Source organism: Podarcis pityusensis (genome assembly GCF_964106645.2).
Source record: "Podarcis pityusensis genome assembly, chromosome: 14".
Taxonomy (NCBI): Eukaryota; Metazoa; Chordata; class Lepidosauria; order Squamata; family Lacertidae; genus Podarcis; species Podarcis pityusensis.
Genome location: NC_138039.1, coordinates 19,802,239 through 19,821,623, shown reverse-complemented (window position 1 = coordinate 19,821,623; position 19,385 = coordinate 19,802,239). Strand labels below are relative to the sequence as shown.

The 19,385-nt window shown below is 46.9% G+C and overlaps 1 protein-coding gene across 1 annotated transcript in view; it reads right to left on the bottom strand.

Moving 5' to 3' along the window:
• Positions 1-139: 139 nt before the first annotated feature.
• WDR90 (WD repeat domain 90) overlaps positions 140-19,385 on the bottom strand; it is a 45,583-nt gene continuing 26,337 nt past the window's right edge. Inside the window, exons 24-43 of the mRNA XM_080981906.1 lie at positions 18,373-18,501; positions 17,031-17,164; positions 16,872-16,909; positions 15,341-15,472; positions 14,268-14,450; positions 13,893-13,993; positions 13,442-13,544; positions 12,625-12,746; positions 12,071-12,230; positions 11,111-11,301; positions 9,712-9,880; positions 9,010-9,121; positions 7,811-7,982; positions 7,377-7,499; positions 7,019-7,199; positions 6,784-6,914; positions 5,329-5,472; positions 4,699-4,818; positions 3,157-3,241; positions 140-1,693 (exon numbers count right to left, since the gene is read on the bottom strand). Coding sequence (XP_080838032.1) covers positions 1,506-1,693; positions 3,157-3,241; positions 4,699-4,818; positions 5,329-5,472; positions 6,784-6,914; positions 7,019-7,199; positions 7,377-7,499; positions 7,811-7,982; positions 9,010-9,121; positions 9,712-9,880; positions 11,111-11,301; positions 12,071-12,230; positions 12,625-12,746; positions 13,442-13,544; positions 13,893-13,993; positions 14,268-14,450; positions 15,341-15,472; positions 16,872-16,909; positions 17,031-17,164; positions 18,373-18,501 — 2,718 coding nt within the window. The 3' untranslated portion in view covers positions 140-1,505. The remainder of the gene's footprint in view (positions 1,694-3,156; positions 3,242-4,698; positions 4,819-5,328; positions 5,473-6,783; positions 6,915-7,018; positions 7,200-7,376; positions 7,500-7,810; positions 7,983-9,009; positions 9,122-9,711; positions 9,881-11,110; positions 11,302-12,070; positions 12,231-12,624; positions 12,747-13,441; positions 13,545-13,892; positions 13,994-14,267; positions 14,451-15,340; positions 15,473-16,871; positions 16,910-17,030; positions 17,165-18,372; positions 18,502-19,385) is intronic.

The following is a 19,385-nucleotide window of genomic DNA, read 5'->3' as shown; positions in this document are numbered from 1 at the left end:
CTAGAACATCTCTGATAATACTCCTTAAAAATATTTTTCTTTCTGAAAAAAGAAAGGCAAATTTGTGTTCACAAAGTTTACACTTAGTGTTTATCCTTATCATGGTCATGGCTGATTTTTTGTGTGTGATTTTATACAGCAAACTGCTGGAGTGTGTGTGTGTGTAATCCCTTCTGGTTCTCATATAGTCAACAGAAAACTTAGTAAAGAGAACCATAAAATCAAAATTTAGTATTGGGACAGATGAGCGAGGAATAATGAACCCATTTCGGTCTCTCTTTTTGGGGGGAGAGGGAGTAATGTTCAATATGTACACATTCTTAATGCTAAGAATCAAGAAACTCATCCTAATCCATATACACAGCAAAATCGCACCTTATACACATTTAACTTGCGTGATTTGAACCTTACGCAGTTGAAAGCCACCCAGTTGAAATCAGACGAATTGCTTGCACCCATGATGGGAGAGCTTAAAAGCTCCTTTTGCATAAGGTTTTCCTGGCCCAGAAAGAGCTTTTAAGCTCTCATACTTGCTTACTAGGTTCTGGGAAGTTCTTGTGGGAGAGTGGTTTGAGTATATGTGTTTTTGCGTATAAGCGCCAGCCCCGGAACATTACCCCTGTGCAGGACGCAATTGTACTGTAATACATAGCAAGTTATAGTTGGGTATAACGAGCTCAACTAATATATAGTAAAAAAAATAGAACGAGATCATCTCTTCGTCAGCATTTCAAAAGTGACATTCTGGAAGAGTATCTAAATGACCACCGCTGCTCTTCATGAGGGGCTGGGCTATTTCTGAGTGACCACTGCCCATCCTTCAACTTCAAGGGGGTCAAGGAAGTGTGAAAATGCTGGTGTGCTGGAGCCTGATCCTGAGCAGCTTAGGTCAGTCAGTCCTAGAACCTTCCCATTCAGAAAATGTGGATGAGGCTATGCCCTGCTTGCTTGAGAAGTGGCTGTTATCAGATCCCTGCATTGATGCCCACTGCAGCCAACAGGAAAGAGGGCAACAGACATCCCCATAAAATCCAGGCATCAACCTACAGCTTGCCTGCCCCAAATTTCAGGAGCTCTGATCAAGCTAGCTGTCCTACCATGGTGAAAAAGGAGATAAGACAGCCAGAACGTAGGAAAATGTAGGAAACGGGGACTCCTTCCCGCCCTGCATCCCAATATGAAGATGAAGGCGGTGATTGACAGGTAAGGGGCTTGTATGCCTAAATAGAGGAGAAACACATGTGGAGGGGGGGCATTGGTGTTTTGGCTCCCAATCCCTGCAGGCTCTGGCTAATCGCCATTGACCATTTTCACTTCTTGGAATGTCAAATGGAGATCATGGAATGGTCCTGCTTGGGTCCAATAGGAATGGTCCAATGGGGGCAGCTGTGCAGCTCCTGCGCATTTTCGGTTGCTGAACCAGAAGCAGGAGGCTGGAGCCGCTGCACAGCATCGGGATGGGGAGTTTTCAGGGCTGTGAGGTAGCAACCATGTTTGCACCCTACTCAACTGGTGATGGAACCTGCTTTCTGCGTTCCTCTGCTGTGGACCTCCCACACCAGGATCTCATTATAGGAAGCTGTGAAGAGGCGTTTCCCAGACGGGGTAAACCGGCAGAGGCACACAGCATCATCGTGGCCCAGGTAGTCTCTCTCGGCCTTCTTTGGGTGCTCAATCAGCCTCAACATGCGCTCTGTAGGGCAGACAAAGCCACAGGCTAAGAAAATCAAGGACAGTGCCATTCTAAATTTGAGGGATGTGTACATGTGTAAAAATCATCTGCCCAAGAATCTCAGCCAGGGTTGGCGTCAGGATTTTTGAGTTCCCCAGACAATAAATCACCAGGGTGCCCCACCCTTGGAGGGGGGGGAGGGCAGAGACATTAATAAAGAGCACCCAGGAACCTTCTGACCAGATGACTCATGCAAGCGAGGCTACATTGCTCTGAAGGTTTTTTTTACTAGCCATATGAAATTGGTCATTGCTTTGTCACCTGAGGGCAATAACAGAACAGGTTTTGAAAGAAAAAAAGCAAGGCAATGCAGTGCCCGAGTTGGAAAGTTTTGCTAGCTTCCTTGGACCTCCTCGGTGGGCTCCCTATGGGCTATTAGGCAAAGCCAACTGCCCGACTTTCTGCTCCCTGAAGGTGAGAGTGATCTCAAGTTTCTAGGCTTAGTGACTATGAACGTATGCTCAAAAGCGTGAGAATAACACTCAGCACCAATGAAGTCTCCTGCAGGTCCATCCCTATGCACAACTGGATGGCTTTAAAAAAGGATTAGACAAATTCATGGAGGGTAAGGCTATCAGTGGCTACCAGCCATGATGACCATGTTCTACCTCCACTCTGAGTACCCAGGACTCCTAAGTGGGGAGAGTGCTGCTGCACTCAGGTCCTGTTTGTGGACTGCCCATGGGCACCTGGCAGGCTCCTGTGAGAACAGGATGCAGGACTAGATGGGTCACTGGCCTGATCCAGCACGACTCTTCTTACATTCTCACAGGTGCCCCACCTGTCTGATAGGCGATAACACTTCTGCGGGGCACTGGAAACACAAAAGGGGAATGCTCCGTGCTAGAGCATCTGCCTTGCATGCAGGAAGTCCCAGGTTCATTCCCTAGCATCTCTAGGTAGGACAGGGAGAAACTCCCAGTCTGAAAACTTAAGAGTGCTGCTACCAGTCAGTGTAGACAATACTGAACGAGACGAACCAATGGTCTGACTCAGCATAAGGAAGCTTCCTATGTTTAGTGCTGTATTTCCAATGCAGGCGGCAACTACACCACTCTTGACAGCCATCCAGCTTCACCTTAACTACTTTCATCACAGGAGAGCCCCATCACCTTCCGAGGCAGCCGGAAGTGCCATAGATATTTAAGTAGAGCATATGCTTTGCATTCATAGAGGTCCCAGGCTCAGTCCCTGGCAGCTTCTCCAGGTAGGGCAGGGGGGAAACCTCTACCTGAAACGCTGAAGAGCTGCTGCCAGTCAGTGTAGCAATACTGAGCAAGATGGACAAATGACCTGACTCCATGTGAGGCTGTCTCCTATGTTCCTATGTAAGGTTACTTGGCTCGTTCCATATACAGGACTGCCTTCCCAGGGGTCTTCGGACACTACCCCCGCCTGCCCATTGGGGTCTTCTGAATACCCACCACTGAAGCCAACGGCTATAATGCAGGCAGCAGGAGACAAGCTTAGCGACGTGGCAAAGTACGGCAAGGAAATCTTCTCTATGACCTGCACACAAGCGAGAGGAAAAGTCCCAAAGTGTTAGAATCTATTGCAAAATGAAGAGGAGGTGTTATTTTTGCAGTGTGGAAAAGGCTGCTTATTTTTCATCCCAATACACACCAGGAAGGCATAGGAGGAGAAACATCTCCCTGCAGGCATTTTTGAACAGAAAAATGTCCAATTGAACAAAGGAATGCACCCTCTGTATGTGTGGGCTTGCAATAAATGTTGCAATCTGCTCTAAGATGCAATCGGATTAATGTGCAAGAATGTCCAACTAACAATTGCAGCATCTTGCAGAGGGCACAAAGGGTGGAACCCATTAGGCTGGGCAATTTGACTCTGCAAAACGGAAGAAGCCATCACTTCTGCAGGAAAATCTTAGGCATTTGAGAAAATGCAAAAGGAAAGAAAAAGGGTGGGGAGAGAGTCAACCCCCCAGATATAAGTTGAGTGGTCTATTGAGAAAATGGAGCAATCCATGGGTTGCTCTGTCCCTCTCCATTTCAGCTGCAGTTGGGGCATCCAATCCTGCTCAAGTCTGGGGGTGGGGGGAGAGGCTGGAAGTTATACAGCGTCCAAATCTGTTGAACTGCAGTGACCTGCTACATCTCGACTTGCTTGGCGCTGCTTTGCTTTTCAGTCAAACTCTATGAGCTAAACAGAACAAGGAGAAGCTCCCTGTAACATTTCTGGTGCTAGGGCATGTGGCATTTTTGAGACTAAAGGCAGGGGGCTACAAGTCTCCATGCTTCTCCCACAAAGGAGAAGGGTCATGGCTCAGTGGCAGATCATCTGTTTTACACGTGGAAAGTTTGGAATTCAATCCTTGGTATCTCCAGGAAGGACTGGGAAAGACTCCTGCCTGAAACCTTGGAAAGTCACTGCCAGTCAGTGTAGACAGTAATGGATCGATCATCTGACTCAGTATACGGCAGCTTCCTATATTCACCAAATCACAAACACCTAGAGACTCAGGCAAATAGCCAGAAATTTCTTGTGTATGTGAGTTTTGCATATATAACAAACATCCCCTGCTGCCACAGCCTGAAACTGTATAGCCCAGGAACATATTAAACTACTTTTTGTTGTTTGCTGGTCTTTCTAGCTCAGCACTGTCTACACTGACTGGCAGCAGCTCTCCAGGATCTCAGACTGAGGTTCTCTCTCAGCCCTACCTGGAGATGCTGGGGACTGAATCTGGAACCCTCTGCATGCAAAACAGATGCTCTAACACTGAGCGACAACTCTCATATGATGTCAAGTTTCTGCTTGTCTAGTGGAACAGCTAACAAAGCTAAAATAGACCCTTAACAAAGATTAAGGGAAGTGTGCCAACAGAAGGTGACCCACCACCAAGTCCACGGCTGAGCCAATAACATTAGGCTCATTGGTCACATGCAATTCCAGCAGTCCTGCTGGTAGAACACACAAGATCTCAGACAAGCCAAGATATGAGGCACCTGTTTCTGTTGCAGGCTGTAGAAGAGGATCTCCTTCTGCAATCCAAAGCCTGTATAAGCAATCATGCTCCTGTCCCAAGGGCAAAATGCTGCTAGGCTGGGAGGCAGAGGGTTGGGTACCTGGAGGGGAAAGGCAAAAGCATGAGTGACAAGGCAGGTGTGCATCATTTGGAGCTAACCAACCTCCAGTTCAGGGCTAGCACAAAGTTAATGGAATCTGAACAATTATTTCTTCTGGGCTGGAGTGGAGAACTTTCCCCTCTTCGAAATCTGGAAGCTGCATCCAGAAACCCTTCTAAGCATTTAGTGCAAACTAAGCCTGCCATTTGAGTAGCTCTTTTCCACAAAAAAATGAGGAAATAGAAACTAGTCCTTTATTTAAAGCCAGAATTCTACAGATTCTTTGTGACCACGGTTTTGTAGATCTCCTGAGCTACACAGCTAGCCTCGTCCTATATATTCATTTGGCAAATGCCAAGAAGGCACACAATCTGCTCTTGCTTCTACCTTGTAAAAATTTCCAGCCTCAGGAAATTTTAACAAGCAACACTACAAAACACACCACATGCTGAAAAGCTTATTGCTCAGCTCATGAGCAAAGGACTGGAGGCTACAGCAAGATATCCTCACCTCGGGACCTGTAGGAGCTGGGAAGCTTAGCCAGTCAATGAGTTCACATTTGTCCTTCACCCAGTCAGAGACCCAGACACTGACACGTCGGTCGTCACTTGCAGCCAACCAGAGATCATCACCTTCAACGCCAAGTTCTAAGTGCTAGAGGACAGGATACCAAAATGACAACGGCTCTTGTTTTACACATCTGTCCTCTGAAACTGCTGGTGCAGGGCATGATGACATACCATTGTAAAGGTAAAGGGACCCCTGACCATTAGGTCCAGTCGTGACTGACTCTGGGGTTGCGGCGCTCATCTCGCTTTATTGGCTGAGGGAGCCAGCGTACAACTTCCAGGTCATGTGGCCAGCATGACTAAGCCGCTTCTGGAGAACCAGAGCAGTGCTTTCGAACTGCTAGGTTGGCAGGAGCAGGGACCGAGCAACGGGAGCTCACCGACGGGATTCGAACCGCCGACCTTCTGATCAGCAAGTCCTAGGCTCTGTGGTTTAACCCACAGTGCCACCCGCGTCTGTATCCGTATCCATTGTACGGATAAGTAAAAAAAGGAAGTAACAAGGGCTCAGTATAAATCCAGAGTGTGTTTGTGTCTTGAGGACTAGCCACCCTACTGCTGCTGAATACATAATGTGCAATAAACGTAAGTAGGGAACAAGAGAAATCATTAGGGGTACAGAACTGGTTACATATGAAATAATACAATTAGAAAATAGTAAGAGATTGGTTAAAATGGTATACTCTATTTTTAAACTGCCTTTCTCTACTGAAGGTTTTCCAAATCATAAGCATAAAGGCCTAAATTACTTGGAGAACAAATACTTGGAAGGAATGTCTTTCCTGATACCAACTGGCCCATGATTCAAGAGCTGCAAGGGAGGCCCTTTTGTTGCCTTGTTGCTGGATGTGGTAAACTGAACAGTGATGCACAGTAGGATCTTCTCAGCAGTGGCACCCTGTTTATGGAATGCTCTCCCTTCTGACAGCACGGTCATTGTTTATTGTTCAGTGACAGCTGAATAAATACCTCTTTGCTAGCCTGCTGTACTGTGCCAACTGGTTTAGGAATTTGTCATCAAATGTTTTTACATTTCATACTGCAATTTTTCCCTCCTGATTTGAACTGAATTGTTGAGTCTTACACATGAGTCTTAGTGGTTGAATTATTGCCTGGCCTGGAGTAAGACAAACCAACAGCCCGAGTCTGGATGCAATGGGAAGACAAACCATGGCGGCAACAGCAGGACGGAGAAAGGAGTGCAGCGCCTGGAACCTTTGTTCAGTGAAACCACACATTTGCTCATTCACGCTAAGTCGTGGTTTGGCTTTGTGTTATGTGCAAACTGGGTCAAAGTGGCTTACAGCACAGATTCAATTAAAAATCAAATGCTAAACATCCATCGATCTGCCAGTGAGGAAAGGTTGTTCGGACGTCACACAGATTTCTGTCTCACTTGCTTTCTTGTGCAGTGGATAACATTGATAGGAGATGATCGGTGGTCAGTCAGGACACGAATGGTCATCCCTGTGCGTGGACTACTGACAGCCATCATCCCATCCTTGCCTCCAGACAAGATGATTTCCCCTAGAGAGTGAACAGAGCACAAAGAAGAGGGGAAAGAGACTCTGGGGTTGCCATCAGGGGTTGGATGAGGCAAGATTTGATGTTGGCATCTAACAAGGTCCTACCATCTGCGGAGTATCCAAGTGCGGTTACAGCCACCGGGTGGGGGTGTATCTTGAGTTCCATCTCTGTCCGGGAAACGCTGAACACCCGGATGGTGCCATCACTGTACCCTGCCACAATGTGCTGGCTTTCTGCCCCACTGACAGTGGTGGCCACTGGGCTCCACGCCAGGCAGAGGGCACTCTAGAGGGGGAGTAAGGAACATATTGGGAATACCCATTGGTTCTTTCTGGCACAACACCACAAATATGAAACTTCTGGACTAGGAGGTTATGCCATCAAAAGAGTCACTCAACTCTAGTGAAATCTAGGGAAAGAGTAACTGGGTGTTGTGAGACTGCATTTAATCTCGGCAATTACCTGATTGAGCACTTGAAACTGCACCACCAGCTCCAGGCTGGCAAGGGACCAAACTCTCACGCTGCCATCCTCCCCACAGGTAGCACAGTGAGACTCTCCAGGGCTGAAGGCCACCTCGCTAACCTGCAGTGGCAACAGAGAGGATTGAAGAAGAAGAAGAAGTAGAGTTTGGATTTGATATCCCGCTTTATCACTACCCGAAGGAGTCTCAAAGCGGCTAATGTTCTCCTTTCCCTTCCTCCCCCACAACAAACACTCTGTGAGGTGAGTGGGGCTGAGAGACGTCAGAGAAGTGTGACTAGCCCAAGGTCACCCAGCAGCTGCATGTGGAGGAGCGGGGACGCAAACCCAGTTCACCAGATTACGAAGGTTTGATAAACTTCTAAGAAGAGTGGTCTCTTTACCATCAAGGAACTGCTTACAAAACCTCTTACCTGGTTCTTGTGCCCACTAATCAGCCGGATACTGGTGTTGTCTGCCCAGCTGACGTACCACAACGTCCCTGCCGTCGTGCCAACAATGCCCATATCCATACAGTCGTCGAAGGCGGCACTTACAATGGTTCCATCCAGGGTCATTTCCTGTTCCAAAAGGACTGAGCTAGATCTACAGGGAGGGAAAAGCAGAACAATAGATCACACTCTACCTGGGCTTCAGAGAAGGGGTGGGGAGTCTTCTTCAGTCTGAGGGCCACATTCCCTTCTAGGCATCCTCCCACGGGCCACATGCCAGTGGTGGGCAAAGCCAGAGGCATGATGTGAATTTTACCCTTGTTACTACACACACTCCAACTCTCCTCTGTGTTCTCCCATCCATACAAGGAAGAGGCATTCTCAGATTTCAAGGATGCATTCCAGGCAGGTACAAACCCTCTGGGTAAAAAGACAGTGGCGGAGTGTTCCAAGGGCCAGAAAGAGGGGCTGGGGCTTATGGGAACTGCAGTCCAGAGCATCTGGAGGGCACCAGGTTAGGCGAGGCAACCCTAGATGCTCTGTTTACAATGAGGCCCATGTAAGAGCCGTCTGTATTCAGCTCTTCATTCCACACAACATGACTGTCCACTAGAACTTTGTCATGCAAATTATTAACATGATGCCTAATACTCATTTGCAGACAAATCAGGAAAGACTCATTAAGCCACCTCAGTTAAGCAAAAAAGATTCTTTTGCCTTGGGAAAAGTCATTTCAAACACAAAATATTCTTCTTTAAAGAGCTTGTCAAAGATAACCGCCTAGAAAAAGTGTGAAAGCACTTGCTGGTAAAAATATAAAAAAGCTGCCGCTCTCCAAAATCAAAAAATGGCTCATTAATCAAGCTTATATTTTCTTGATGCTGGCCTGTAATCTGGGAACTGTTGGCTCTCCAGATGCTGATGAACTAAAAAACCCCATTAGCTCCAACAACCATAGTCAGTGGACAAGGATGATGGGAGTTGTAGTTCAGCAGAACCTTGAGGCCGAAAGGCTCCCCACCTGCCTGTGATCATGGAACTGATTTTTAAAATATGGATGCTGTTCTCCCTTCCACCCACCCACCCACCCACCCACCCACCTAGTACAGGCTTCCTAAGTGGACATCTGAATTATCACCTCTCTCTAGGGCCAAGCAAACCTGAGTCAGATGATGCATTACCTGGCACTGGAACCTTTTACTCTCAGCTCCTGAACCGCTGCCACTGACCACAGCTGAATTCTTTTGGTGTTGCTGCCGCTGACTAGCCTGTCTCTGTGACACTGCAGCACCCCTAGACAAGTCAAGCGTTTATTCTGGTTAATGGCTGGGTTTCCGCCTTTGAATGTTGAACAGCTGCAGAGCTCTCTGGTGATGTCAGCGCCATAGAGACATCCCTTCCAGAGATCTTTGACTTTCCAAAGTGGAGCATTGAGGGTACAAACCACAGGACTCTTTTCTTCCAGCCTTCGCTACTGCAGCTCCCACAGCCAATGACACAAACAACTTTGAAAAATCAGCAGCAGCTTGCCAGGGTGGCTGTGGGAGCTACAGCAGTGAGGGTAAGGGGTGCTTTATGGAAAAAATGACACAGACAACATAAAAAAGTCTTAAATCCAGCCACAATCAATTCTAGCATCTGAGAATTAAAACTGGGCTGGACCAAGGTGCTAAGACAAAGCCAGAACATTTCTCCAAGTAGCTTAGTACAGTCTGCACTGACGGCCAGGGTTTCAGATAGGGCACATTCCCAGCTGTCTGAAGATGCCAGGGATTGACCTGAGACCTGCATGCGAAGAAGAAGATGCTCTGCCAATGAGCCATGCCCCTCCCCTGCTTCTCCTGAAAGCTTGGTTGTGTGAAGACAGCTGCCCAAAGACTCACCAATCTCCCCCTCAACAGCTTCCCATGTCATGAAACAACGATTCGTCTGCATGTCCCACGCACAGATCTGTCCCGTGCTGGTCCCAGTGTACAGAAGGCAGCCGGCACTGTAGCACAATGAGGTCAGCTCCACTGGACCAATTGCATCAGGGACAGGGACTCTGTGAACCTGAAGTCAGAAGAAAAGTAGTGTCAGCTGGTGCCTTGGGAGCTGTTTATGTCCCCCACTGTCAGCCTTGAGGCTGAACTCCTAACCTTTTGACTCTACTCCTTTTCTGGGTCTCAAAAACATGGGTAGGGCACCTGTTCCTGCCCAAGGGCCAGGTTCTCTTGTGGGTAAACAACTGGGGACCACATGTCATGAAGGGCCTGAGGCAAAAGTAGGTGGAGCAGCTATCCCAAACCTTGCAGTAGACTACTTTCTGCACACATTCACCCACCCACCCTTTCTATCCACCATCTAGGTAAACAAGAGGCATTATCAGAGTTCAAGGAACACATTCCAGCCAGTGAAGGATGTGGCCTTTGGAGGGTTTGTGTGGCCAGGGGAGAGTCCTGAGGGCCAGATTAGGAAGGCTGGTTGCCCAGGAAAGTATAAAGACAAGGAAAAGTTTCTTACAGCTCTTTTTATTTCAATCTTTACAGAGAGAGGCTATAGAACCCAGCCTCTTGGATAATGGTGTTGTCCCGAGTGAATCTCCACCCCCCCCCATCTCTCCCACTTCCTCATTTGCCATCCTCTTCAAGCTCTTTGTTCTCCTACTTTTAAGGCTCGCCGTGTTCTGGGAGATGGAAGGTCTGGAATGCTTTCTAATGGCAACGTGTCAGCCAGGTTTTGCTTTGGTTCTCCCAGGATTTCCCAACTTCTCCCCTCATCTGCCTTTGAGCTGCGACCTCCCTCAAACTCCTGTTGTAAATCTATACAGTGGTGCCTCGCAAGACGAAATTAATCCATTCCGCGAGTATCTTCGTCTAGCGGTTTTTTCGTCTTGCGAAGCAACCCTATTAGCGGCTTAGCGGATTAGCGGTTTAGCGGCTATTAAAGGCTTAGCGGCTTAGCTGCTAAAAGGCTATTAAAGGCTTAGCGGCTTAGAAAAAGGGGGGGGAGTGAAAAAAAATCTCAAGACTCGCAAGACATTTTCGTCTTGCGAAGCAAGCCCATAGGGAAATTCGTCCTGCGAAGCGCATTGAAAAACGGAAAACCCTTTCGTCTAGCGGGTTTTCCGTCTTGCGAGGCATTCGTCTTGCGGGGCACCACTGTACTGTCTTCCTCCTCCTCCTCCCCCCTGGAAGGGTCAGGATTAGGGGGGGGGGGGACAATCTCCACCATTCCTCCTCTGCCTAGTCCCTGACACCCACCCCTGCTGTGAAACACCAGAGTGTGACGCAGGTGAAGTACCTTGAGGCTAATGTCAGCTCCCTGTCGCTCCGTTAGCCAGAAGGTCACTGCTCCCTTCCCCACGCAGGCAAGGTGTCCCGCAGAAAGCGGACTAAAAGCGATTTCATGGACTGGCTCCGAGACGCGAGTGGATGACATCAGCTCATAAGTGTGGACGTTCCATAAGGCAATGACTCTGTCAATGTAGTCCCCTGGGAACCACAGAGTACGCATTTCAGTGTGCAAAAATACATCAAAACGAACAAACCCTTGAACAATAAAAGCCAAGATGCTGTTCAAACCATCTCTCCCAGCTCCACCCTAGCTTGGGGAAGAGAAGATTGACAGCTGATATGACTGCAATCTTCCAATAACTTTAGGGCTGTCATGTGAAAGATGGGGCAAGCTTGCTTTCGGCTGCTCCAGTGGGTAGGACCGGAACCAATGGATTCAAATTACAAGAAAGGAGATTCTAACTAAACATCAGGAATAACTTTCTGAGGGTAAGAGCTGCTGGACAGTGGAATGGGCTACCTCAGAAGTTGGTGGACACACCTTCACTGGAGTTTTTTAAAGTGAGGCTGGATGGCCAACTGTCAGGGAATCTTTAGCTGTGATTCCTGGGTTCCAGAGTTGGACTAGATGCCCCTTGGAATCCCTTCCAAACCTACCACTCTATACCTGGAGAGTCCAAGGATTGAACCTGGGACCTTCTGCATGCAAGGCAATGCAGCCCCTTTCCATTTCTGACCTTGCTTTAATGTGCCACAGTAATTGTGGCAGCAGCTTGTGCAGATTAAGTCATCTGCAGTGTGCAAATCCAGTATTTCTATAAACATGATTAACGGGCCTATTTTATTTCAGTCTCATGTAGGAGATTTTCCTTTTCCTTTTTCCTTTTCCTCTGGGAGAAAAATTCTAGGTCTTTCAACACGAAAAGCTTTCCCAATGCCCTGTGTGCTCTTCTCTGCTTATGCCCACCTAGAGTAGCAAGGAGGCAGTCATCCCGAGAGTACGCCATGGCTTGGACTTGGGTCTCGTGATGGAACAGAACCTTTTGGCAGGATCCATCCTGGACATTCCAGATGCGAATTTGGCAGCGAGACTCTCCACGACCTTGACCAGAGGCAGAAGCAAGGGCCTGCGGGGATATTAGTTCATTCGTTTTATTAGTTAGCACTTTTCTTATCCTGCCCTTCTACTGACCTGGAGTGCAATCTGGGCAGCCAACAATACAAATCACTAAAGCAGCAGCAGAGCAAAGTGGCAGCCCGCTTTGTGTCAGGCGCATGAACAAATACCCAAATGGCAGACCAAAAGCTAAACACAGCCTAAGGCTCAGCGAAATGCTTGGCAAGCACATTCTTCCTCCTCCCGTCAGTGAGGAGAAAAGGGAGCAGAACATTCATAGCCCACTGGCTGTTCAAAAGCGATGTGCCTGTCGCCAGAAGTACCCACTGCATTAGAAGGAAAGCAGGTGGTTTGTGCTAGTCAGATGACCCAGATATTCTTAATGGAAACAGGAATGTTTGTACCTGAGCATCATGGCTAACAGCTAATGTTGAAATCTCTTCAGGGTGACCAAGCCAATGCTTCTGGAATCCAGAGTGCAGGTCTTCGACAATGAGCAGACAGCCACAGCTGTAGGCGAAGAAACCTAAGGAGAGAGAAGAGATTGCATTCAGTGCTTGGAATTCTGCATGCAAAGGATGGGCAAAGCCACAAACCACCAAATGCAGTCAAGTTGGAAGTAGAAGCCTGCCTGGATCCACCATGTGAAAAAGCAAGCACCCTCTGAGTGTCCGTGGCCTAGCAGGCTTTTACCTTCCAGTATCTCACTCAGCCAATTATTGCGTCTCCCACGCTTCCAGAGAGTAAAAGAATTATAGAGTTGGAAGGGACCACGAGGGATGTCTAGTCTAACCTCCTGCGATGCAGGAATCTTTTGCCCAACATGGGGTTCAGCCCCACGACCCTGAGATTAAGAGTCTCGTGCTCTACCAACTGAGCTAGAGGAGATAAGCCAAGGGAGGTAAAAGAAGGAAGACGCCTGCTGCTGAGAGACCTCTCCTTCTCTATCAACAAGGCAAACCTCTTCCTCTCTCCTGGGATGTCAAGAGACAGCTTTCACAACAGAGCATGGCTGATGGGATGAGCAACTAGACTCTAAGACCAACTGATTTCAGAGGGTTTTGCATTCCAGCCCTGAACATACTACATAATTTCAATAGAACTGATTTTCTTATAATACATTTCTGACAAAGATGCCAGCTGGTTTGGTTGTCCAGCTGAAGGTTTGGGTACAGAAGATTTACAGATTTTGGAATCTCAATTCGCAAACGCAGACTATACCTGTATCTGGGTTCCAGACCATATTTCCCCGGCCATTCCCATTGTAGCCAATGACTGCTTTTAGTTTCAGGCCCTCGTTATTAGTTAGAGCAGAGGAGAATACCTAGAAGACAAACACACACAGCTTCAGCATAACTTGAGAAGAGATTCCAGACATGTCTCTCACACTGCCTCGAGAAAACTTGACCATGTGCAAAAGGGGCTCTCAAAAGCACTGAGACTCTTATTTTGCTCAGAAACCATTTCATCAAGTCTTGAGACCAGACCAGTATCGCTCTGAACACCAGTTGCTGGGATTTTCAAATGGGGGGAATCCTGCTGAACTGGGGTCTTGCTTGCAGACTTCCCATGGGCATATTGCTGACCACTGTGAGAACAGGATGCTGACCCTAGATAGGCCTTTGGTATGATTAAACAGGATTTTTTATGTTTACACCAGGCCATTTCTTACCTTCTGGGGTGCCGATGTTTTGAAACGAGGGGTAAAGTGCCTGTAACAGTCTGGGCGGGTGTTGTTTTGGGGTTTGGATCCTTTGCTTTCCTTTCTACTTTCTAGCACGCAAGAGAGAACAATTGGAAAGTATCTTTTAGCACAGAGTTTATGACAGCATTATTTAAGAGCCATTGTTATATAGAATTTTAGCATGTTTCCCAATAAATTATTATTTACAAGCTATGAAAATTGGTCTTAATACTTTGCAAACTTGGGAAACGGATGAAGCATACAATCAAGCCGGATGTAGTAACATACATATGGGGAAAAAGCAAGGATCTGCTATCTTGAGAAGAAGAAAAATTAGCAAAGCCACTGTACATGTTGACTTACCATTTCCTGCATGGTTATGGGGTCTTGGACAAGGCTGAATGACTTCAGGTTTCACAGCCAGAGAGTCTTCACTAGGGACAGTGCCCTTCAATGCAAGAACTAACCGGACTTTATCCTCATTAACAGCCTCTCTGTAGCTGCCTTTCTGATATGCTTCCTTCTCTTCTTCAGATTCAGAAGTATCTGAAAGACAGGGAACAGGGGAAAGTGACTGAAAGAACAACAACAGCCCTTTGTTGTACATCAGCTTTTGGAGCTCAAGTATAGCAATGGAACTGAAACACTTTAGCTTCAGTTCTTTCATTTAGGTACTCCAAAATACAAAGCCCCCTGAGAACCATGCCTGGAACAGAGACCAGGCCAGTTCTGCAGGGCAAGTCCCATGAATTTTAACTCACACAAAGTGTGCTAAGGATGAAAGTGCCAGAAAGCAATGGCTACTTCCAGCCTTCTGCCTGAACAGAGAAGGAATTAGATTGATGTTTTTTCATCCAGTTTGGTTAGTGTGCTGTTCACAGCAAGCATTAAGGGGGAGGGTCATATCTCAGTGGTCAAGAATCTGCTTTGCATGCAGAAGGTCGCAGGTTCAATTCCCAGCACCTCCAGGTAGGGCTGGAAATGCTCCCCTGGCCCAAAACTCTGGAGAAACGCTGTCAGTCAGTGCCTACAATACTGAACTAGATGGTCTGACTCAGCATAAGGCAGTGTCCTGTATTTGGATAACTTTTCATTGTTTGTTTTATGGGATGCAATTGATAATCCTTACCCCAAACAAACGGAAAGTTCACCTAGGCAGCTGCAGATGGCAGGCAGCTATAGGTGCCGTAGGTGGCAACAGGAAGCTTGTATCCAATGTTAGGCCTACTCGTAGTAGAGTACTTGAAATTAATGACATTACTAACTTTGATTTATTAATAATAGTAAAAGTTAGCTGGATACAACCCACTTTGATTAAGCATGGAAGGGAATGAAAATAGCAAGTGGCAGACAACAATGGGGATGGGGTTCAGGACGCCTGAAGGATTTTAAGGGGCTGACAAAGATTTGTTTTATTTGGAGTGCTCTCTGCTCACCGCAATGTCCCATTGGATGGATGGAGCTGAGCTCCAGACAAGGCGGGGACACAATGGTTGGCCGAGGAACCACCTGGCGGGGGATATCATTAGCCCCAGGCGTCAAATCATGTGACTTTTCCAAATTGGCTTCTGTGAATAAAGAAGAGAAAAGGGGGGGGGGGAGAGTGAGAGGCAGGGTAGTTTAATGGTTAAAGTGCTCAACTGGCACCAGGGAGATCCAGGTAAAACATCCCATAGTCATGAAGTTTACTGTGTGACCTTGGACTAGTCATTCTCTTGTCAGCCTAGCCTACCTCCCAGGGTTGAGAGGATATAAAGGAGTGGGGGAAGACAAAACCTTGAACTGACCTGAGAAAGGATAAGATACAAATATAAAGAACAGAAGTAACACCTTTGTCACATCTTTTGATGGTTGTAGTTGTCAACAGCTCTAACGTCTGTTAGGGTTATTCTGAAAATGGTTATGTCCCATTTTTTATTTTTTAAAAAAACTCTGCCCCCCCCCAGTCAAAATAGGAAACTTCCTGAATTTTAAAGGTCATAGTTATTAGCCCAAACCATTTTTACTGGTCCCTCTGCCCCATATACAGTAGTGCCTCGGATTAAGTACTTAATTCGTTCCAGAGGTCCGTTTTTAACCTGAAACTGTTCTTAACCTGAAGCACCACTTTAGCTAATGGGGCCGCCTGCTGCCGCCGCACCACGATTTCTGTTCTCATCCTGAAGCAAAGTTCTTAACCTGAAGCACTATTTCTGGGTTAGCGGAGTCTGTAACCTGAAGCGTATGTAACCTGAAGCATATGTAACCTGAGGTACCACTGTATCAGGCATTTGGTCCATAAAAGGAAATAGCCTTAACCCTCCCTCCCTGCTCTGCTCACCTGGAAAATCTCTCTACTTGCCAAAGACAACCAGGAAAATGTCTGTCTACAAATCTGTGTCAAAGACATACACAGACAGTAATAGATGCAATGGCAGAGTTCTTTAGAGACTACTGTACTGATGAACACCCAGTCCAAACCCCCTGATGATCTCTCGCAGAGGCTGCATGTAGATGTTGAAAAGCATGGGGGAGAGGACAGAACCCTGAGGCACCCCACAAGTGAGGGCCCAGGGGTCTGAACACTTATCCCCCACTACCACTTTCTGGACACAGCCCAGAGGAAGGAGCGGAACCACTGTATGACAGTGCCCCCAGCTCCCAGCTCCTCTAGACGGTCCAGAAGGATGTTATGGTCGATGGTATCAAAAGCCGCTGAGAGATCCAGCAGAACTAGGAAACAGCTCTCACCTTTGTTCCTAGCCTGCTGGAGATCATCGACCAGTGCGACCAAGGCAGTTTCAGTCCCATGATGAGGCCTTAAATCCCGGTCTGGAAGGGATCCAAATGGTTGCTTCTTCCAGGCATGCCTGGAGTTGTTCAGCAACCACTCGCTCAATCACCCAGCGAAGTAATGATAGCTATTTCATTGTAAGACAGCTGTGGGATTTTGCAAGTAGCATAACTCAGCAACAAATGCAGACTTACCAACTCTGTTAGAATCTGAGGATTCGGAGGAATCGATTCTGGAATGGTAACAAGTCCAGAGTTTAAAAGACGGGAAAATGAAAATGCAGGTGTAAATATGCAGGCACCTATCATATTTCCAAAGACAATTGCTTTAGTGAGGAAACATTGGGCTCTTACTCATCCTTGAAGGACTCCTCTGCAAACACACCTAGGAAATCCCAGAGGAAGATGGCATCTCCAACACTGATGACTTGCCTTTGGTCAGGGGTGAACCTCACCTGCTGTATTGGCTCAGAATGGCCAATAAACACCTGGAGAAAGAAAAGCAAAAGCAGATTGTCCTTTGTCAGCCACGGCCTCTTGGAACTGCATTGCAGAGCATGTAAAGACAGGGGGACCCAAATTATTATAGTTATACCATGCAGACTAGTGGTTAGAGTGTTGGACTAGGATCAGGGGAGAGCAGAGTTGAAATCTCCAGTCAAACATGAAGCTCCTCTGGTTGACTTAGGATTTCAAAATTTCATTTTCAGGGGTGTTTACAATGGCAGCTTCGGTAAATATATTATTGCATATATTTCTGGCAGCTCTATCCTTTCGTTGTTGTTAGCAATCTTGATTAGATGTAATTATTTCCAAACAATAAGTGAAATGAATAAGTGAGAAGTTATAGGATGAGGGCTCAAATCCTAAGCATGCACCCTAGATAATATGTCGCACTGAACATGGTGGGACTTACTCCTAAGTAAACATGCATGTGACTGTGCTACAGAGCGACGGCACTGCAAGCCACTAAAAAGATAGATGCAAATGTTAATCATCACAGAAGACAAGCCAACTAATTTTTCTATCCAAATCACACCTGGTATGTTCTTTAACTAAATTTGCACCCCATCTCAGATCATTCCAAATCACTTCCTTTTCAACTGATTTACACTACGTTTTTTCAACAGTCTGCTCCAAATCAATTCAATTCCCCTCCAATTTCCCCCACTAATTTACTCCCCAAATTATCTCTAGAGAAAGTCATCCTATCTTAATTTATTCCCTCAGATTAATTTCTTATTCAGTAATCAATGTATCCACTGTATTCAGAATTATAACATGCAGAATGAAGTGGGGGTTTTTCTCAACAACTGACCATTGCAATATATTTACATCTTTATGTAAATAAATATATTTACATCTTCTATTCAGGATTCCAGTCAACCATTCTATTCTCTCCTTACAATTTCCCTTTTTTCCCTTTTCTCAGTGAGGTTCAACATCCAATGTCTGCTGAACATTTTCACCTCTCCTTAATCAGTTTCAGGGAGTTTTGCACCTCTTGGGTGTTGTTGTTGTTCGGCGAAAGATATTCCCCCAAGCACAACGATAGTTCTCCCCCGTTTGTTTCTCTGTGGCCCTGTTCTGGCTCCATTTCATCACTTGAATGCTCTACTATGCTGTTCACTGTACAATCTAGCCTGAACACTGACAACTGGAAGGGAAAAGACTGCCCTGCTGTTGAGTATAATACCTGAGAGTTGACATCAAATCTCATCCCGTAATCCCACACCTTGAGGACCCTATCGCCCGCTGTCAAAAGAAACCGGGCATCGGAGCTGAAGGCCAACGAAGAACAAGACTGCTTGTGCACTTGCGGGACCTGCAATCAAGACAAACCATCCCCAATATTGAACCCATCTGTTTCCACCAAAAAGACAAATACACTGAGAACAGACACAAAGAAAAGAATGTTTGTTAAAGAGATAGGAAGCAATCAAATAAGCGGAGTTATCAACCCTGCGAAGAGATTTATTTAAAAATGAACCATATCTAGTGTCAACATATCAATGCTTTATCTGTTGATGGATGGCCATCCTGACTCGGCCCCAGACACACTGACCAGATGCTTGGAAGCTGTGGCTGGATGGTTACGGGGAAGCTGGTTGAAGTTAAATCCTTCGAAGACAGAGGTCCTCTGGCTGGGACGGGACGATATGGGATTGGGGGGGCAACTCCCATCTCTTGCGGGGGTGCAATTAGTGCCAGCACCGTCCGTTAAGAGTTTGGGTGTAATCTTCAATACCTCCCTCTCTATGGAGGCGCAGATTACAGCTATAACAAAGGCGGCATTTTTTCATCTCCGCCAAGCTAAGCAGTTGGCCCCTTATCTCTCTCGCCCTGACCTAGCCACTGTGATCCATGCGACGGTCACCTCCAGACTGGATTATTGTAACTCACTCTACGTGGGGCTGCTCTTGAGACTGACCCAGAAACTCCAGCGGGTGCAGAATGCCGCGGCGAGACTCCTTATGGGGTCTTCGCTGCGAGATCACATTCATCCGGTACTATACCAGCTGCACTGGCTCCCGGTGGAGTACAGGATCAGGTTTAAGGTGCTGGTTTTAACCTTTAAAGCCCTATACGGCCTAGGACCCTCGTACCTACGGGACCGCCTCTCCTGGTATGCCCCACAGAGGAACCTACGGTCTGCAAATAAAAATATCCTGAAGGTCCCAGGCCTCAGAGAGGTTAGGCTGGCCTCAA